Source organism: Filicampus tigris, chromosome 17 (assembly GCF_054856515.1).
Source record: "Filicampus tigris isolate MCC_2025a chromosome 17, RoL_Ftig_1.0, whole genome shotgun sequence".
Lineage (NCBI taxonomy): Eukaryota > Metazoa > Chordata > Actinopteri > Syngnathiformes > Syngnathidae > Filicampus > Filicampus tigris.
The window spans coordinates 17720832-17736907 of record NC_141233.1 but is presented as its reverse complement, the minus strand read 5'-3'; the positions used below and the strand labels follow the sequence as shown (position 1 = coordinate 17736907).

General features: G+C 47.9%; 1 protein-coding gene across 6 annotated transcripts in view; it reads left to right on the top strand.

Moving 5' to 3' along the window:
• The first annotated feature begins 10529 nt into the window (after nucleotides 1–10529).
• Nucleotides 10530–16076, top strand: part of LOC147133833 (polypeptide N-acetylgalactosaminyltransferase 10-like) — a 47899-nt gene continuing 42352 nt past the window's right edge. For 3 of the 6 annotated variants that reach the window (XM_086012359.1, XM_086012358.1, XM_086012357.1), the window contains exon 1: nucleotides 10537–11613. In XM_086012359.1, the coding sequence (XP_085868485.1) occupies nucleotides 11452–11613 (162 nt within the window). In that variant the 5' untranslated portion in view covers nucleotides 10537–11451. Of the gene's footprint in view, nucleotides 11614–16076 lie in introns of all 6 variants that reach the window. The other 3 variants (XM_086012361.1, XM_086012360.1, XM_086012362.1) reach the window with 3 other exon arrangements.

The window sequence follows — 16076 nt, the reverse complement described above, 5'->3', positions numbered from 1 at the left end:
GAAATGAATGGAAATGCCATTAATGCCCAAAACACAGACATTTTTAACAATAAAAATGGTAACAAAACAAAATGGTCTACTGTATAAAACAACTAGTAATGAAATGTTAAAATACAGCATAAAGAAATAAATCATAGTTCTTCATTTCCACATTTGAAAAGGGATTGCGGTCGAAGCTGTCCCGTGAATCCGGTTTTTGCCCGCAAGGCAAAAAAAAGCATGGCTCGCGATGGCTCGCCAAACAAGTGGCGGCACATGACATGTAGATATTAATATTCAAGCACAACACATTGGCATAGCCCCTCTGTCACAGCAATTATGGTCAAAGCAGTCAGCAACACAGCCAGCCTGCCAACATGACTATTCGTACCCAACCCGATGTCATTGCATGAAAGCGTTCCATTTGTAGGATTTGCGCGCCACGCCACACAATAACAACAACAAGGACACCAAAATAGAAGCTTGATGACTGGTGTTCTTGTCAAGAAAATGTAATAAGACTTTGAAGGCTAGCCAAGCGGGCAGCTGACTATGAAGAGCTGCCGTTGCCGATAATGGACTTAATGCCTTTCGCCAATCAGCCAAATGAAGTTGCAATTTTATTTTTACAAAGGTTGTGCTATTACGACACTGAAACATCATTTTATGACTTGGGGGGGACCCGGGGGACCCGACAAAGTCTGGCAACTTTTTTCTTGTCTTTTCATTATTTTTCAGCGTGAGCCAGAATATGAGAATGATATTGGAATATTACAAAAAAAAACAAGGGAATTTTATGGGAAAAAAAAGAATCAAGTGAAAAAGGTGTTCTATTCAGGGAATAGTGACAATTGTAGAGATTTGGGTGAAGCAGCATGTGGCTCACTTTCCTAATTTCACCTCTTCCTGTCCAACTTTTCTTCAGTAGTCAAAACAAGCGCATGGCCAGATATCGTGATGGCAAAAGAGCCTTATTTTCAATTTCACGCCTCCACAAAACACGTGCGCCTAAAACAACAACAACAACCGAAAAACCGTAATAACTCAGCGCAAATCTGCATCCTGTACTAGAGCAACGCATTCATTCCTCGTGAGCGGCAGGGGAATTGCTTGATATGAAAGTCCTTTTCCCTGGGAGAAAAATGAGTCCTCCTTCTTTGATTTGGTAGAATCAATAACCCGCGAGACGGAAAGCTAATTCCGCCGCTTTTTCATCAAAATGTTCGTCTGCGCTCGCCATCTGTGTTTTATTAGACTCGGCGGCGCTCTTTGGACTGCTGATATGCAAATGAGCAAAAGAAAGCGGTCATGTGACCCGTGGAAAATATGGGAAATGTAAATTTAGCAGCGTGTGCTCGCTACATGTCATCAGATAATAACGTCTATCTTGATGAAGCAGCGTGTGACCGACTCATTGCCCAGGGTTTTGTTTTTCTACGCTATGTTCCAACTAGGATGAGAGATCCTTTATCGAGCCCCGCAAGTGAAACGAAGGTGTCAAAATAAGATGAAGAAGTATTTCCTTTTTAAAATGTGTTTGAATACCAAGGTAAGTCTTACTGGTCGGAGAGTATTTACAGTAGAATACAAAGGTAGGAATATTCTCATCCCCCAAAAAAACAAACTAACCCAAGTATGGTTGATAGTTTATCGGAAGAAAGTTGGGCCGTTTGTGCGCCGGAATATCATGACAACCAAAAAAGTGCAATTTTACAGAATGAAAAAGGCAGAATTGCGCAACACTGAAAAAGTTGTAATATTCTGACACTAAAGCAGTCATTTTACAAGAAAATAAAGTTGTAACTTTCCACGAATCAATGACCAATAAATGCTTGCGAGTGTTTCCCAATGTAGCCAATGTTGTCATTTTCTGACAAAAACACTCGCAATGAGGGAAAGGGCTTCGTCGAACTCTTCAAACGAAAGCTTATGCCGAACTTTTTGCTTGACTTTCCTTCCCCCGCATGTACACGTTCTGTCTGTCTGTCTGTCAGTCAGTCTTCCTAAAAGCATCCTCATCCTCGCGGTATTCTCAGCCTTCCTCGCAATCTGCCGTGATGGAGGCTTCTGTCGTCATATTCAAACAAACGCAGCCCAAGATAAAAAGGGAAAAGGGACCAATTAGCATCTCTGCGCCAGACTCAAACCACAAGAGAGCCTCCACTCATCGCTCTGTTTTCAGTACACACACACACACACACAGACAAATCCTGGAAGTCACTTAAGCTAAATTCAAGGAAAAAGCATACTCGGAAAAGTTCTCCAAGAAAATGAATGTCGCCAAAACTTTCCTGTCTTGGTCTTTGGAGCCTTAATTGTGTACCCTCGTCAAGCTCATTTTGTATCGTTTGAACATTTGGCTCTTGAGGTCTGTTTCACGTAGCGGCGTCAAATTTGCCAGGCACGTCCATCGTGAGCAGACCCACCCAAAAAAAGACGTGCCCGGAAGGATGCGGGAAGTCGGCCATTTTGCTTCAAATTAGTGACATTTTGGCCATTTTCTGATTGGTAGCGCCCCCCCCGAGAATTTTTGGAAAATGCAGCCCTCGGAAACAATTTCACTTAGCAGCATGACAGTTATAGACGGGCAAAAAAGTCTCAATGGCCAATACCCCAAAACACACAGCAAATCGGCCATTTGGATTTGGAATGGCCATTACGAGTCAGTAACGAGTCGACATTTCACGTTAGCGTTTCACTTAGCAACATGGAATTTGGTATGCGTGACGATCATGAATGAACCCACCCAAAAATCTCGAAGAACCCATGTCTGAAAAGAAAGGGGTAATCTGCCATTTTGCTTTGGGCCGGCTCTTTTCCAGTCATTTTGGCCATTTTCAGCTCGGTTGGCCGCGTACCTCTTGAATTTGGGGCGAAATGTTGCCCCTCGAGCCAGTTTCTACATTTGGTAGGTAGGGATGTAAATTGTGATTAGACCCTCCAAAAAGTCTCAAGAAGCCATGCTTGAAAAGACACAGGAAGTCTGCCGTCGGGCTTTGAAGCCACCATTTTTCCATCACTTTTTTTTTTTTTCTTTTTTAATTCAGACCTTGAGGCCAGTTTCACATAGCAACCGGAATTGTGGTAGGGATGTAATCACGATTAGACCGACCAAGACGTCTCAAGAAGCCCAACCCGAAAAGACACAGGAAGCCTGCCGTTTTATTTTGAAGCGGCCATTCTCTCGTCATTTGCCCGGGGGCCTTGAAACACAAACTTTTCTACTTTTATTCACTTGCTATTAGTTGTACACCGCTGCTTCCTGATCGTCGTCAATATACAAAAGGCAAATCAGTACACACACGCACGCACGCACACACACACAGCGCGTCATGCGGAACTGGAAGTGCGAGTGAATAATCCGGGCGAGCTAATCAAGCCAAATTCACTTGAATAATTTAGCCGGTTGGCAATGAAAGGCAGCGTGACGCACGCAGGTGCACAAACACAATTATCAGCAGGCGGGCAAAAAATCATATCAAGCCTGTTGAACTCTGACGCTGGAATGCAACAAAATAAAAGGAGGCACCGATAGCAAGCGGTTCTTCTCGGATATGCAAAAAAAAAAAAAAAAATAAAAAAATAAAAGCCCAAAACGTCATCGGAGCTCGAAATGGGAACGTGATTGACATGCGCTAGCGTGACGCTTGGTAAGCTCAGCGAGGCAATTGTAACGTGATCAAAAGTGCAGCAGCTGAGCAGATGTCGTCTTTTCGACGCGCCGCGTCGAGACTTGTCATTCATCTCTTTGCATGGTTTGCGCGCTTCCTCCTTTGCTCTCTCTTCATCAAATAGCGCCAGGGTACAAAGCTGGCTGTTGGAGTGCGATGAAGTCATCTTGTTAGATCGTGGCCCAGAGAGCGCAAAGCGTAAGCGCTCGCTAACTAGGTTAGGGTTTGGAATGAGACGGGATTAGGCTGAGGGTTTAGCACAGGGTTTGCTTTCGAGTTGGCTTTTCAAATGTGGCTTTCAAGCCTGGTTGCGGGGCTGCTGCTGCTGCTGCTGCTGCTGCTGCTGATGATGACGATGACGATGATGATTTTCATTATCCATTAACAACAGTGCCGAAAACTTCAATCAAGACACTGCATGGCTTGGTCCCGAACGTGTCAGAAAGTTGCCCAAAGTGTCGATATTTGTTTTCCGATGTAGAAGCAAATATTTGATTTGGGTTACCAGCCTGCTATCACAAAGAACCCAGAATATTTACAAGGGAAAGAACGAGTACTTTGAAGTAAGTACTTTTCAAGCCTGGTTTAGGGGATCGATCAAGGAATAGGGTTGAAAAGTAGGGTTGGGGTTTCAAATTAGCGTTTGAAAAAGGCTTTCGAACCAGGGTTAAGGTCTCAATGAAGAGTTGGGCTTTCATGTCAAATGAGGGTTTCAAGCCTCTTTTAATGTGGCACTCAATTGTTAGGGTCTCAAATTAGTCCAAGGATTTCAAATGAGTACTTCAAAATAGGGTTTCAAGTCACTATTAAGGTTTCAAATAAGGATTTTAAGCCCGTCTGCAAGGGTTCGGGTTTGAAATAAAAGTCAGGGTTTAAGCTCAGCATGTAGGCTTTCGCACGAGTTTGGGTTTCAAATTTGAGTTTGAAGCCTAGGCTAGGGCTTAGTCACACTCAAGACCTCCAATTCGGATTTCAAGCAAAGCGCTGCGTTTTATGGGTCCACATTTGAAGCCAGGCCTAATTCATACAATGTACCCACCCGCTACTGCGCTACTCTCTTGCGTTCTCCAAATGCTCATTTATTTGAGTGAGGTGTTTATTTTTTTCCACTACGTTCGTCTGGCCTGGCGGCTGCTTTCGTGCGACGCCAAAAAGAATCTTGGCCGAGCTGCGAGCCAACTTCAAGATTTGCCTGGCTGGGACGGACATGATGCCTCTTTTGATTGTTTCGTTCTTTCCGGGTGCGAGTGCGCGCCGGCGAGCGTTACCCGAATTGGGCCGTCACGGCCGGATGTGCGCGCATCTGCATCATGACGGAAAGGGCGCGCCACTCGTGCCTTTGCCGGCGTGTTAGGCGCTTTCTCGATGAGATTTGTACGAGGCTCTCGTGTGGCGCCGATGCCCAACGTGAGCCCCGTCCAAAACGCCCCGGCTCGCAAAGTCCAAGCCTCGGTATTGTTTGAATAATGACGGCGTCAAGTGTGTTCACGCACGCCTCGGGACCAGCCGGGCTAAATGAGAGGCGGCGTTCATTGATTCGAGTCGCTGACGCACCCCAAAAATAATGAAGAGCGCGGCGGCTTATATTTCAGATAACCGATTTGAAACGCAGGCGTCAAGCTGATTCCAGTTTGATTTCGACGACGCTCGAGGCGGCGCCGCCGGGCGGGCCGGCCGGCCTCCTTTCACGTTGACGGCCCATTTGAAAATGTGCGTGCACGATGACACGCCTCGTAGAAGTACGTCGACACTGGATGAGCTGAAAGCAGCGCTCAAGTGAATGCGCATTTCACGCCGCGCATTATTCAGGTGTTCCGTGGACACTTTCCTCCCCGTCGATTTATTGGCCGTCGCGTCAGCGGGATTAGATTTGGACCCGAGATGCCGAGCTTGCTGTTTTCCGCCGCTGCCGGTTTCCAATATTTCCTACGTGGAAATTGAAGCATTAAAAGACGCACGCGCACATCAGTATGCTAATACGCAAGGAAAAAGGCTTGGCGCTTGAGATGGAAAGACGAGATAAATAAGCTTGCAGATTCTCTCTAGTTTTTTCTTTCATATGGAAGCAGAACATTCGATTTTGCGTTTAATCTTCGGCAATGCTCTGTGACATGTTTGGTTTGTTTATCCTGCGGTTGTCGGGGTTCAACACGGGGTTACGTCTGCCAACTAGAGAGCACCGTGGTTGCTGCGCAGGCCATGTGTGGCTATCTTGGCCGCCGCGATTGACAAAGTGGCGACAAATAATGGAAGCGCTTCTCAAACGGAAGCACAAGCCGCAGTTGGCTGTCAGATAATTGACAACAACAACGACAACAACGATCGGACTGAAAAGCCGGCAAATAACAGTAGATGGTCTCGGAAACAGAAAGGCAAGCGAGAGTGGAGCGGAAGAATACGTGGCGACCGCCGAGTTGGACGCTCAACGAATTGACGACACCCGCGCAAAAGTGTCTGCCTACGGCGCGGACCGCCCGCCGACGGCGGGGATGGCGACGCGCGGGGAAAGTCAATCAACACCGCCGAGACGACGAGCCGAGAAGGTCTTATATGCCGTTGAGCGGTAACCGTGGCAACAAGAGACAACACGTTTCCCGCCCCATCGCCGGGGCGCTAATGACCCGTCCGTACCACCACTTTATATCTGTTGGGGAAACGCAGCACGAAATTGCGAGCGAGCGACAGCTGCTCAGTCTCCCGGCACTGTGAAAAACGAAAATGGTGTGACTTTATTCTCGTCAAATCTGTATTTCCGGCAAATGATGTTTTATTCTTTGTAAAATTGCAAGTTTTTTAATCTTAATGTGTCGATCTCAGGCTTGTAACATCTATGCTAATTTACGTTAGCCTGTCTGTGGTGTTTTGTCATGTACCTTAGCATTAAGCTAGTGGACTTTTGCAAAACGAAATTCTCGCAATATAACACTGACGGCTTCCGACTTTTGCCCCTCGATGTTACGACTTTTTCTCCAGCCATATAAGTTATTTTTCTTCCAATGACGTTTCAACCAAGGCTTTGGCTTTCCAGTCTGGGTCATTCCATTGAAGTTCAAGATTTTAAATGAGGCTTTCAAAAGCATTTCAAACTCGGGTTAGGGTGTCAAACGAGCATTTGCAAGCCGGTTAGGATTTCAAACGAGCATTGCAAGCATTTAAAAGCATTTTGGTGTCTCTACATCATGAATAAAGAAGCGCGGAGCGCACGCCTCTCCCGTTGACTCGCCGAACAAAACAAGATGTGAGTAAATGTTGCCAAGACGCTTGCGCATGTTTCCGTTTTAACGGTGTCAAATACACATCCGAGGTGCGAGAGGGTCATTCCCAGCTTTCCTGTCGCTGCACTATGAAGGCAAGCGCCAGTTGTTGTTGTTGTTGTTGTTGTTGTTGTTGTTGTTGCGGTCGCCGCTGCGGCCGAGCCACTTTGGGCCTCTCTCTCTTCCACTTGATCGCGTTCGGCCTCTGCCTTGCAATTATCTCTCCATCCAGGCGCAGCCTTGGTCCGCCTCCACTTGGGGCGGGGGCGGGCGCAGCTGGCCCGTTGGCACAGTGTCCACACTGGCGCGCACGTGCAATGCAGGCCGGCGCGGCGCATACCTGGCCAGCGGTCAAGAGCCTACGTGATGAATGCGACCGAGGTCCAATCCGTCTTCAAAATGACCCGTCGGCACACTTTTGGACAGCGGCCGCTTGCGTTCATGCGCGCCGTGGCCGCACTGACCGTGCAACCGACGCAAGAGGAGTCATTTTGGGTTCTCAAGTTAGCGGGTGCAACGGCGTCATCGTGACTGGAGGCAAGAAGAGGAAGAAATGCGTGGAGTATTTCCTTGCCTTCACAATGTTTTGCGTTTGCCTTTATTTTTTTGTCTCGGGCAAAAAGCCTGCTCTGCTGCGTTGAGGTCAGGGGACCAACTTGCCAGTTGAAGAAAGTTCCATTTGTTTGCCTCGAAAAGGGGGGCTTGAGAGTGTGGGCCTTGCCGCCTTGACTTGCGAAACGCTCGCTTGGGTTGCCCTGAGGTGAGCCTTGTAGAACGTTCCGTGTCTTGGTTTCGTCACCACTCCGAAAGGCCGAAAGAGCAAATGATTTGAGGGTGTCCAGCGCTTGGCAAAAGGAAGATGGCTTTCGGGTCAATCGGTTGTTTGTAGCCGCTTGCAGCGATTGACAAACGGCCACGCCACACCTCTTCATGCAAACGAGGTTTCCAATCGATTGCCGCCTGCTTTGGAGCGGCTTTTTAGGCAAGAATGGAGCACATTTCCCTCCTCCCTTTTTTTTGTCCCCAGGGCCACGATTCAGCGCGCCTTAGCCCAAGCGCAGCCTTCACGTCACTTTGACTGAAGCTCATCTGCATGGAAGCCCATTAGGCGGAGGCATCAGGCACTCGGGCGCGTCGGACGATCCGGTCCAAATGAATTCACCGTTTTGCTCGCCGCCCGCCACACACTTGGTCGCCCTCTTTATGCATTCATTTCCCCGGCGGTTTTCTTTTGGCCACGAGAGCCCGGCAAAGCCATCGTTTCCATATTGGTGGACGGCCGAGGAGCCCGTCCCCCCGCCCGGCAAAAGCGGCGAGGGGCCTCGCAATGATGCATTTCATTTTCAGCGAGGGCTGAGACCCTCGCAGGGGGAAGCCGTTCGGTCCCTCGATGCCTCCCGCATCGCAGTAGCCATCGCCATTTCAAGACTTTCACTTCAGAGGTTTTGCCAAAATTGACATTTTTGCGTCCCGGCGAGAGGAAGCCGCGGAATATTCCTCAGCGGCCGAGTCGCTCACCCGCTCGCAATCCGATGCAGCGGGTATCGCCAAGCCGTGGCCGAGTGCGGACCAAGTCCAGGCCTTGCGCGGGTCGGTCGCCATCAGGTAAAGATTTCACATTAGCCGCTGCCGACGTACATTAGCTGCCGTATATTCACGACTACAGTTGCCCCTGTCGTCATCATGTGAGCATGACGACCCAGTCGAGCCGTTTCCTTTTGGAATCTCTTCAATGGCCAAGTCTGCACTTGACCTTAACCCAATAGAGGAACTGCCAAGGGATTACGCAAAAGCCACATTTCGGATTTGCACAAAACCTGGAGGCTGACGCACATCATGAGTTTTATTTTTTTTTTAATTCCCTCTCAGTTTTCGCCACCAGAGTCAATGGTACAGTCCAACTCCCAATCAAAATGCCGCAGTCCGGCCTTTTGGAATGACAACCCTTTTTTTCCCGTCTGGCCTCGGCGGAGTTCTGAGCTCTGCTGAACGCGATTGTCGTCTTTATTCTTAACGTGACACGTAGCGTACGGTGGCTTTCCTTGTCCTCCCGCGTCAACCATCGCTGCATATTGAGCCGGATAGAAAGAAGGGAGGGAAAAAAAGATGAGCTAGCAAGTGTCGGATGAGCGCCGAGCCATAAAGCAAATTCTCCTTCCACTCAGCGCAGCGGTCATGGCCGATTTGCCGTGCAAAAGTCTAATTCCTCCGGTGAATTACCACTCGCCGACCTTTGGCGGCATTACGAAAGGGCACTTTCACGCATAAATTTCCCACGGAACGGCGGGCAGGATGTGCTTTATCACCGCCGGAACGGACGCCGAATCACCCCCGGTGTTTCCTCGGAGTCCGTATAAGCTGTAATAAATGCTCCGTTGACGCCAAAGCTGTTGACTAATGGTGTCTTTTGTGCGGGAACGTGAGTCATTCCAGGACCGGAGGACAATTGAAGTAGCCTTTTTGAAAAACGGACCATTGATTTCACATTTTGTGATCGGCCAAACCAGGTAATCAACCATCATATGATTGGACTCGTCCAATGAAACCATCAATGCTTTAATTGCCCCAATTTATCACTGGCTACATAAACAAATCCGCACCTCGCCTCAAATAAACACTTTTCACCCTTTTCTACCATGTGTCACTTTGGACACCTTCACCACAGTAAAGAGTGGAAAGTTGACGCGCAATTAAAGACTAATCGGGTAAATAAATAATTCCACACCTCCGAGCCGGTAAACGCCGTCTTTTTCCATCTTTACCGCAACATACAAGAGGAGAGAGGTGGCTAGCAGACGGCTGGTAGTGTCAGAAATTGGCTGGATAAACACTTGGAGCCTCCCTTCCTCCTTCCAAAATAAAAATGCCTTACTCCCATCAGCGATATAGTCGAAACTCGCGGAATGTAAACACTCGGAGATTGAGGCATTCATTAGCTGTTAAATAATTGGGGTCGTGCCCTGTACGTTGTATGACAAAGCTGAAAACTTGACCCCTCGCCCCCTGCGAACAACCTGTGACGATCCGTCATCGTCTCAAGCGGCAGCCCATTTGCGCCCTGGAACAAATCCGCATTCATAAGCGAGGCTCCTTCCAAATCGGAGGCAATCAAGCGCCGCACGCACGCACGCACGCGAGCGCGCGCGCGGGCCACGCGTGCCTCACCCCGGCTAATCCGGACCTCTGGACGGCCAGCGGGGGAGGAAAGCTTTATCGCCGGCCCTCCCGGTTGTGACAATTCAATCGGTTCAGCGTCTCGGCCGGCATGAATTATGGATGAGTCTGGGAACGGGGCTCGCTCTGGGATTTATGAGCGCAGGCTTGGAAAGGAAATCATGGAAAAAATGAGCAAAGTCTGACCATTATTGACTTGACGGGGAATGACTGATTGATTGACTGACTGACTGACTGTCTTTGGCTTGCATTAATGCCTCGTTGTACTTGTACTCAACCTACTTTAATTTAACGGCATCAAGCGTGACTGAGCAGCAGGAAACCGGCGGATGGGCTGTGAGCTATCCTTCGCAATAAAAAAAAAGAAAAAAGAAAAGCATGACGAAGCAAGGAAGTGTGAGCGAGACAACGGGGGGGGGGGAATGCACTCATGTTAGTGAGGTTTAAATATAAAATGTCAGAAAAAAAACATTCAAATCCGGTTGCTAGTTTTAGTTTTTTACATGATTGTCATTACTACTACATTTGATGCATTTTGAACCATTTAGACGCGTATCGTTTTGGCCATTCACTAACAGAAAAAATATTGCCATACATAGAATACATGTATGCGTAAATATTTTCTATTGTAAATCATTGTTATAATGTAAAAAATCTCATCAGAAAAACCTCAACACCGATAGCATTTCTAAGTCACAAATTCATGAAAAGCTGTCGAGTTTACGCCACAGCAACAGGTGGGGCTGTCAGATATTTCATATACATTTGAATCAATGCGCTTCACATTTTAGCCACCACCACCACATCCATGGAAAATACATTTATTTATATATTACATGGTTTGGACTTTGGCCCGCCAAAATAAAAATAAAAACGACACGTATGAAAAACTCTTGAATTCCTCACCATTCATTCTTTTTGATGACAGTGCATAGAAACGGAGGTGAAAATGGTGGCAAGCTGTCACGCCACAGCAACGGGTGGCGCTTTAGCATGGCATGTAACCCCGAAGCCGTTTTAGCCATTCAAACTTTAACTTTGGGAAAATTCCAATAGGAATATGCTAATACCGTTCAAATAAAAAAGTCTGCAATACGCGCTGTTATTGTGAAAAGCACGAGCGGAAGTGACGTTTGCTTCCGAGCGCCTATTACTTTGAAATCGCTGCGCCTCGGCGTCTGGCTGGCAGTGTGAAAGTTGTCCGCCGAGGAGGAGGAGGAGGAGGAGGAGGAGGAGGAGAGAGAGGGGGCAACAGCCAGACACTCAGCAGGGGCTCGTCCACTTCCGCACGGCCGCCGCCGTTGTTCCGTTCCTTCGGTTGTTGTTGTTGTTCTTGTTGTTGTTGTTGTTGTTGTTGTTGTCGTCCCGGAGCGATGAGGCGGAAGGAGAAGCGGCTGCTGCAGTTCGCCGGGCTGCTCATCGCGGCTCTCCTCTTCCTCCCCAACGTCGGCTTGTGGTCTTTGTACCGGGACCGGGTGCTCGACAGACCGGCGGCCACCGCGGCGGACGGAGCGGGCGGCGTCCAGCAGACGCAGGTGAGCCGCCGCCGCCGCCGCCGCCGCCGCCGCCGCCGCCGCCGCCGCCGGGGCTTGGTGCGCTTTCTCACAGCCGGGTGACGTCTCGCCTGCGGAGCCGGGGAGCTCTCCGAGGTGCTGAAGCAGGCTCGCGGAATTTGGAAGCTCAACTCGGGCTCAAGTTCGGAACCGTGTCTCCGACGCCTCCACCGACCGGTCCAAATATTACGTTCGTCTTAATGTACGAGCACCTCGGGGAAAAAAACAAATCTGCATTTTTTTGATAACATTGGTTTGATCATTTCCATGCATTTTGGATGACTGGAACCAGCTAGAACAGTGTCATTTTGGCCAGAGAAGTGGGGTCCACCCTGGGCTTTATCCATCCATCGCTATCATTTATCTGAGTGGGGTCTCAAGTAGTTTCCATCCGTTTTTGGATAACTGGAGCCTGTCGCGGCTGGCGTTTGGTGAGAGAAACGGGGTGTCAAATACTTTCCAGCCGTTTCCCCTGAGAGAGCAAGAGTGATTTGGCGAGAGACAGGGGATCCATTTTCCATACCATTCGGACTCATGATGGCTCGCGGGCGAGCTGCAGCCTAACCTCGTCAATTCAAGTCAAGTCACAACTGTCCTCGCACGGTGTCATTCTGGCGAGAGAAGTGGGATATTGAATCATTTCCATCTTTTTTGGATAACTGGAATCTATCCCTGCTGACTTTCAAGCATGTTAGGTTAAATGATGAGGAAAGTTGTGAAAAAAAAAACAACCCCGAATGGATGCGTGTTGTGGTTGTAGTGGTATGCAGTGGTCTTGGGCTACAATGTGCTGCTCCTAATCTTTTGATCATTCCTCGCCACGAGAGACCAAATATTATTAGGCTTATTTTAATTTCGTTTTGTTTGTTTTTTTTAAGCACAAGAGCACTCCTTCCTTGAGTCATTTACTGACTGCTGTTGAACGCTTGCGTGATTGAGTTTTTAACGACAAATAATGAAAATGCCAGGCCAAAAGTGCACTTTATGAATGTCGCGCGTGACCTTCTCCCAAATAACCTTTTCAACGTCACACATCGCATTTTTATTGAAAGTCGGCACATGTGAAACCAATTTCATGAACTTCCCCTTTTTCTTTTTTCCGTCGTCTTCTCCCACCATAGATTGCTTCTCTGGTCCCTGGTGATTTTTAGCAGCCTTAATAGCTAATTACGTGATATGCCATCACCGCAGAATTGATCCATTTGTCAATTGGCAGCTATTCATAAATGAGCTTTTTTTTTTTTTTTTTTTTTTCTCGAGACTTGCAGGGATTCCCAAAGTTAAATTAAATCTGGGCTTTTTAATTATTTTTGCACAATGGCATGCGCTACTTTAATTTGGATCCGATGATGAAAAGGTTTTTGTTTTTTTTAACTCCGCAGGAACCTCTCTATTGTCATTTTCCAATGCCAGACAATAATAGTTTGAATGGCTTTGAGCAGAAAAATGAAGCGGTCTGTTGACACATTGGACCGGCCTGGGCTATTTTGTTCCAAAGGCAACGTAATGTGATGTAACAGTAGAACTGGGCGTAAAACACAGCCACAGTGAAAATGCACCAAACTGTGGAATTGAGGCAAAGGCAAGTCGGTGTAAAAACGAAGCTGTGCAATGTAACGGCAGAATGTATCGGCCAAAAAACGGAACAGCCTAACACGACGTGGCCATGTAATGGACCACGTGGCATTGCGATGTGATAGAAAGACACGCGGGCGCAACAATGCAACAGTGCAAAGCAATCGAACGTTGTCACGGAATATCGCGACAGCGTAACCTACCAGCGTAGTAACGCAGGAACATAACGCGACGGCCCAAAGGAAGGTAACAGCGTAGCGCAAGACCTAATAGTGCAATGTCGCAATGTAACCTAACGTACCAGCGTAATGTAATAAGGGAACCGGATAACGTCGAGTAAGAGCGCAATGTAACACGTCAGCATGACGGAAGAGCGGAATGCGGTGTAGTGGATGGAATAGCATAATGTAACAACATAAGCGAGCAACGTCACACGTAACAATGTGACGCAACAATAACGTAAGGAACTAACGCAACAATATAAAGTAACAGCAATGATGCACCAAGAAAGTTCTGAATGCGTTCATGGTAAATATCCGCTTTGGGAGTTCAAAGTTGGTTCTTAAAATCATGGCTTTCCCAAATTGTAAGAAATGGCCAGTGCAAAAATTGGAAGGTGCCGTTGTGCCGTAGTCGCAAGTAATGGCCGCTGATTTGGCCAAGGCTCGGCCGACGTCGGCTCTTCCTCAGTGCGGCGTTTTCTCTTCTGCCGCTGAGACATTAAACACTGTCAAAACCTCCCAAAATCCAAACTCAGAAGGAAGTACCCCCCCCAGCCCCCGTCCCCCCGCCCCCCGGGGGGCCACACAGCGTATGAATATAGTTGGTCGGCATTCTATTTCATCTGGCGTATCAGGCCGCGTCTCGTCGCGTTTAATCCGCTGTGATCTCGCCGGGCTGCTTTCCCGCGCTCGCCGCGTCATCTCGGAGCCAAGCAGACGCAAATCAACAAGGCGAAGCAAATGTGCGCTACAAACGGCTCTAACAAGACTTATGTGGGAAAAGGCTGAATGGGATTAGTCTATTGATTTCTTGACTTTTCATTTTTTTTTCTTGCTAGCTCCTCCACTGGAGCCGTAGCAGCCCGGCGGGATCAGCCAAACACAAAGCGGAGACGCGCGTTTTGTTCTTAATTTGTCTGTTCGCGAATGGTCGAGCGGGACAAAAGACGAATGGCGGCGCTTGCCACAATCAAGTGGAGGCGCGCAGGTCGCTTCTAAGGTGAAGATGAACATAACGCTGCTCCAAACTAGTCGGCCGGTAAGCGCAGTGCCGAGGCTTTCTTATCGTTTTTGTGGACCCAAATTTTTGTGCCACTTCCGACCCCAAGTTGAATTCTATCCACTTATCCGGTAAATTACTTGTTTCTAACAAAGTATTCGATAGCCACAGCTGTGATCTCGGCAGTAACTCTGGCCATTTCATGTGTATGTGTGGTTCGAGTCATCGCAATGGATGGGCCTGAAAGGGGCCCAAGTAAGTTTTCAGTCCCGATTGACTCGTGGCCGACCGCGAGCGAGCGAGCGAGCGAGCAGAGGTGGGAGGTGGCGAGGTAATTGCATCTCGGGTCAATGCGGATTTAGCAGCGGACGAGGAAGCGCTGACAACTCCAGTGGGAGTTGGGGGTGGAACCAAAGCGACCGCTATCTCTCAGTAGGCGGCGGGCGGGGAGGAAGCTGAAAAAGGCAAGTATCGACCCCGGCGGGCGGGGTGTTGGGACGGCAAACGCGACGCGGCGCTCTTATCGCTCAAACGGCGGGATTTGGCTGCGTCCCCAACCAAATGGCTTTGTTTGCGCCGTCTCTTTTGTTGGCGGCAACAGATGCGAAGGAGATGGCTCACAAGAGGCGGCGGCGGCGGCGGCGGCGTACATGCGAGTTTCACAGGAAGGCCGAGATGTGAGATCAGGGATTTTCCTGGCTCAATTTGAGGCGGAACGTAACGAGCATAAAGCACTCGTAATATCAGCAGAAAATCACTGGAATAAAAATGTCCTAAAATTCCACAAATAAAATCACATCACCATGAAAGTAAAGTCACACTGTTATGAGAAAATGTGAAAAAGCAAGTTGAGAATAACGAGAAAATCTTACAAGAAAAATGTCATGACCGATAAAAGCCGTGGACAACGGTGCAAAATCGAGAGGAAAATCTCTTCGAAATGTTAAAGTTGGAATCTTCGCAGAAAACAAGTCATATCGTCATCAGAATAAAGCTGTCCTGTTAACGCCAAACTTATTATAGTGAAAATAAAGTGGCGATGTTGCCAGCAAAAAGATCGTCGCCTTGAAGCTGTAACACCGCGTGGAACTTATTTTAGTAGTATGCACATCAAGTCGTACTATTTGCAGGAGAAAGCTGCCTAGAACGTTATCAGATTGAAGTTGCAACATTGCGTCAAACATATTTTCAACATTAGGAAAATGAACTCGTAATAGTACCAGAGGAGAACCGCAATGTTACCAGATTAAAGCTGTAGCGCTACGTGAAACGTCCGCAATTTTAGTCTTCCGAAATTTCCGGCTTTCAAAAGAGCCATAACCTGATCAGATGTGACATGAAACCTACTTCAATATTACGCCGATAAAGTCGTAGGCCTTACAGCCAAACGCCGGAACGTTATCGGATGAAATCGGTGCACGAAAGCTATTGTGGTCGTACAAAAGTAAAGTCGCCTTTCCACCACGGCAAAAAATCTCGACCGTGACGAGAATGCAGTTGCAGTATTGCCAAAATATACTCACAATATTACGTTGAAAAGATACAATGTTATTCAAATGAAGCATGGATATTGCAAAAACAAGTGGTACGAAAACGAAGTCATAATTTTAGCGGCAAAAATATTGAGTGGACCATTTTGTGCCTTTTGT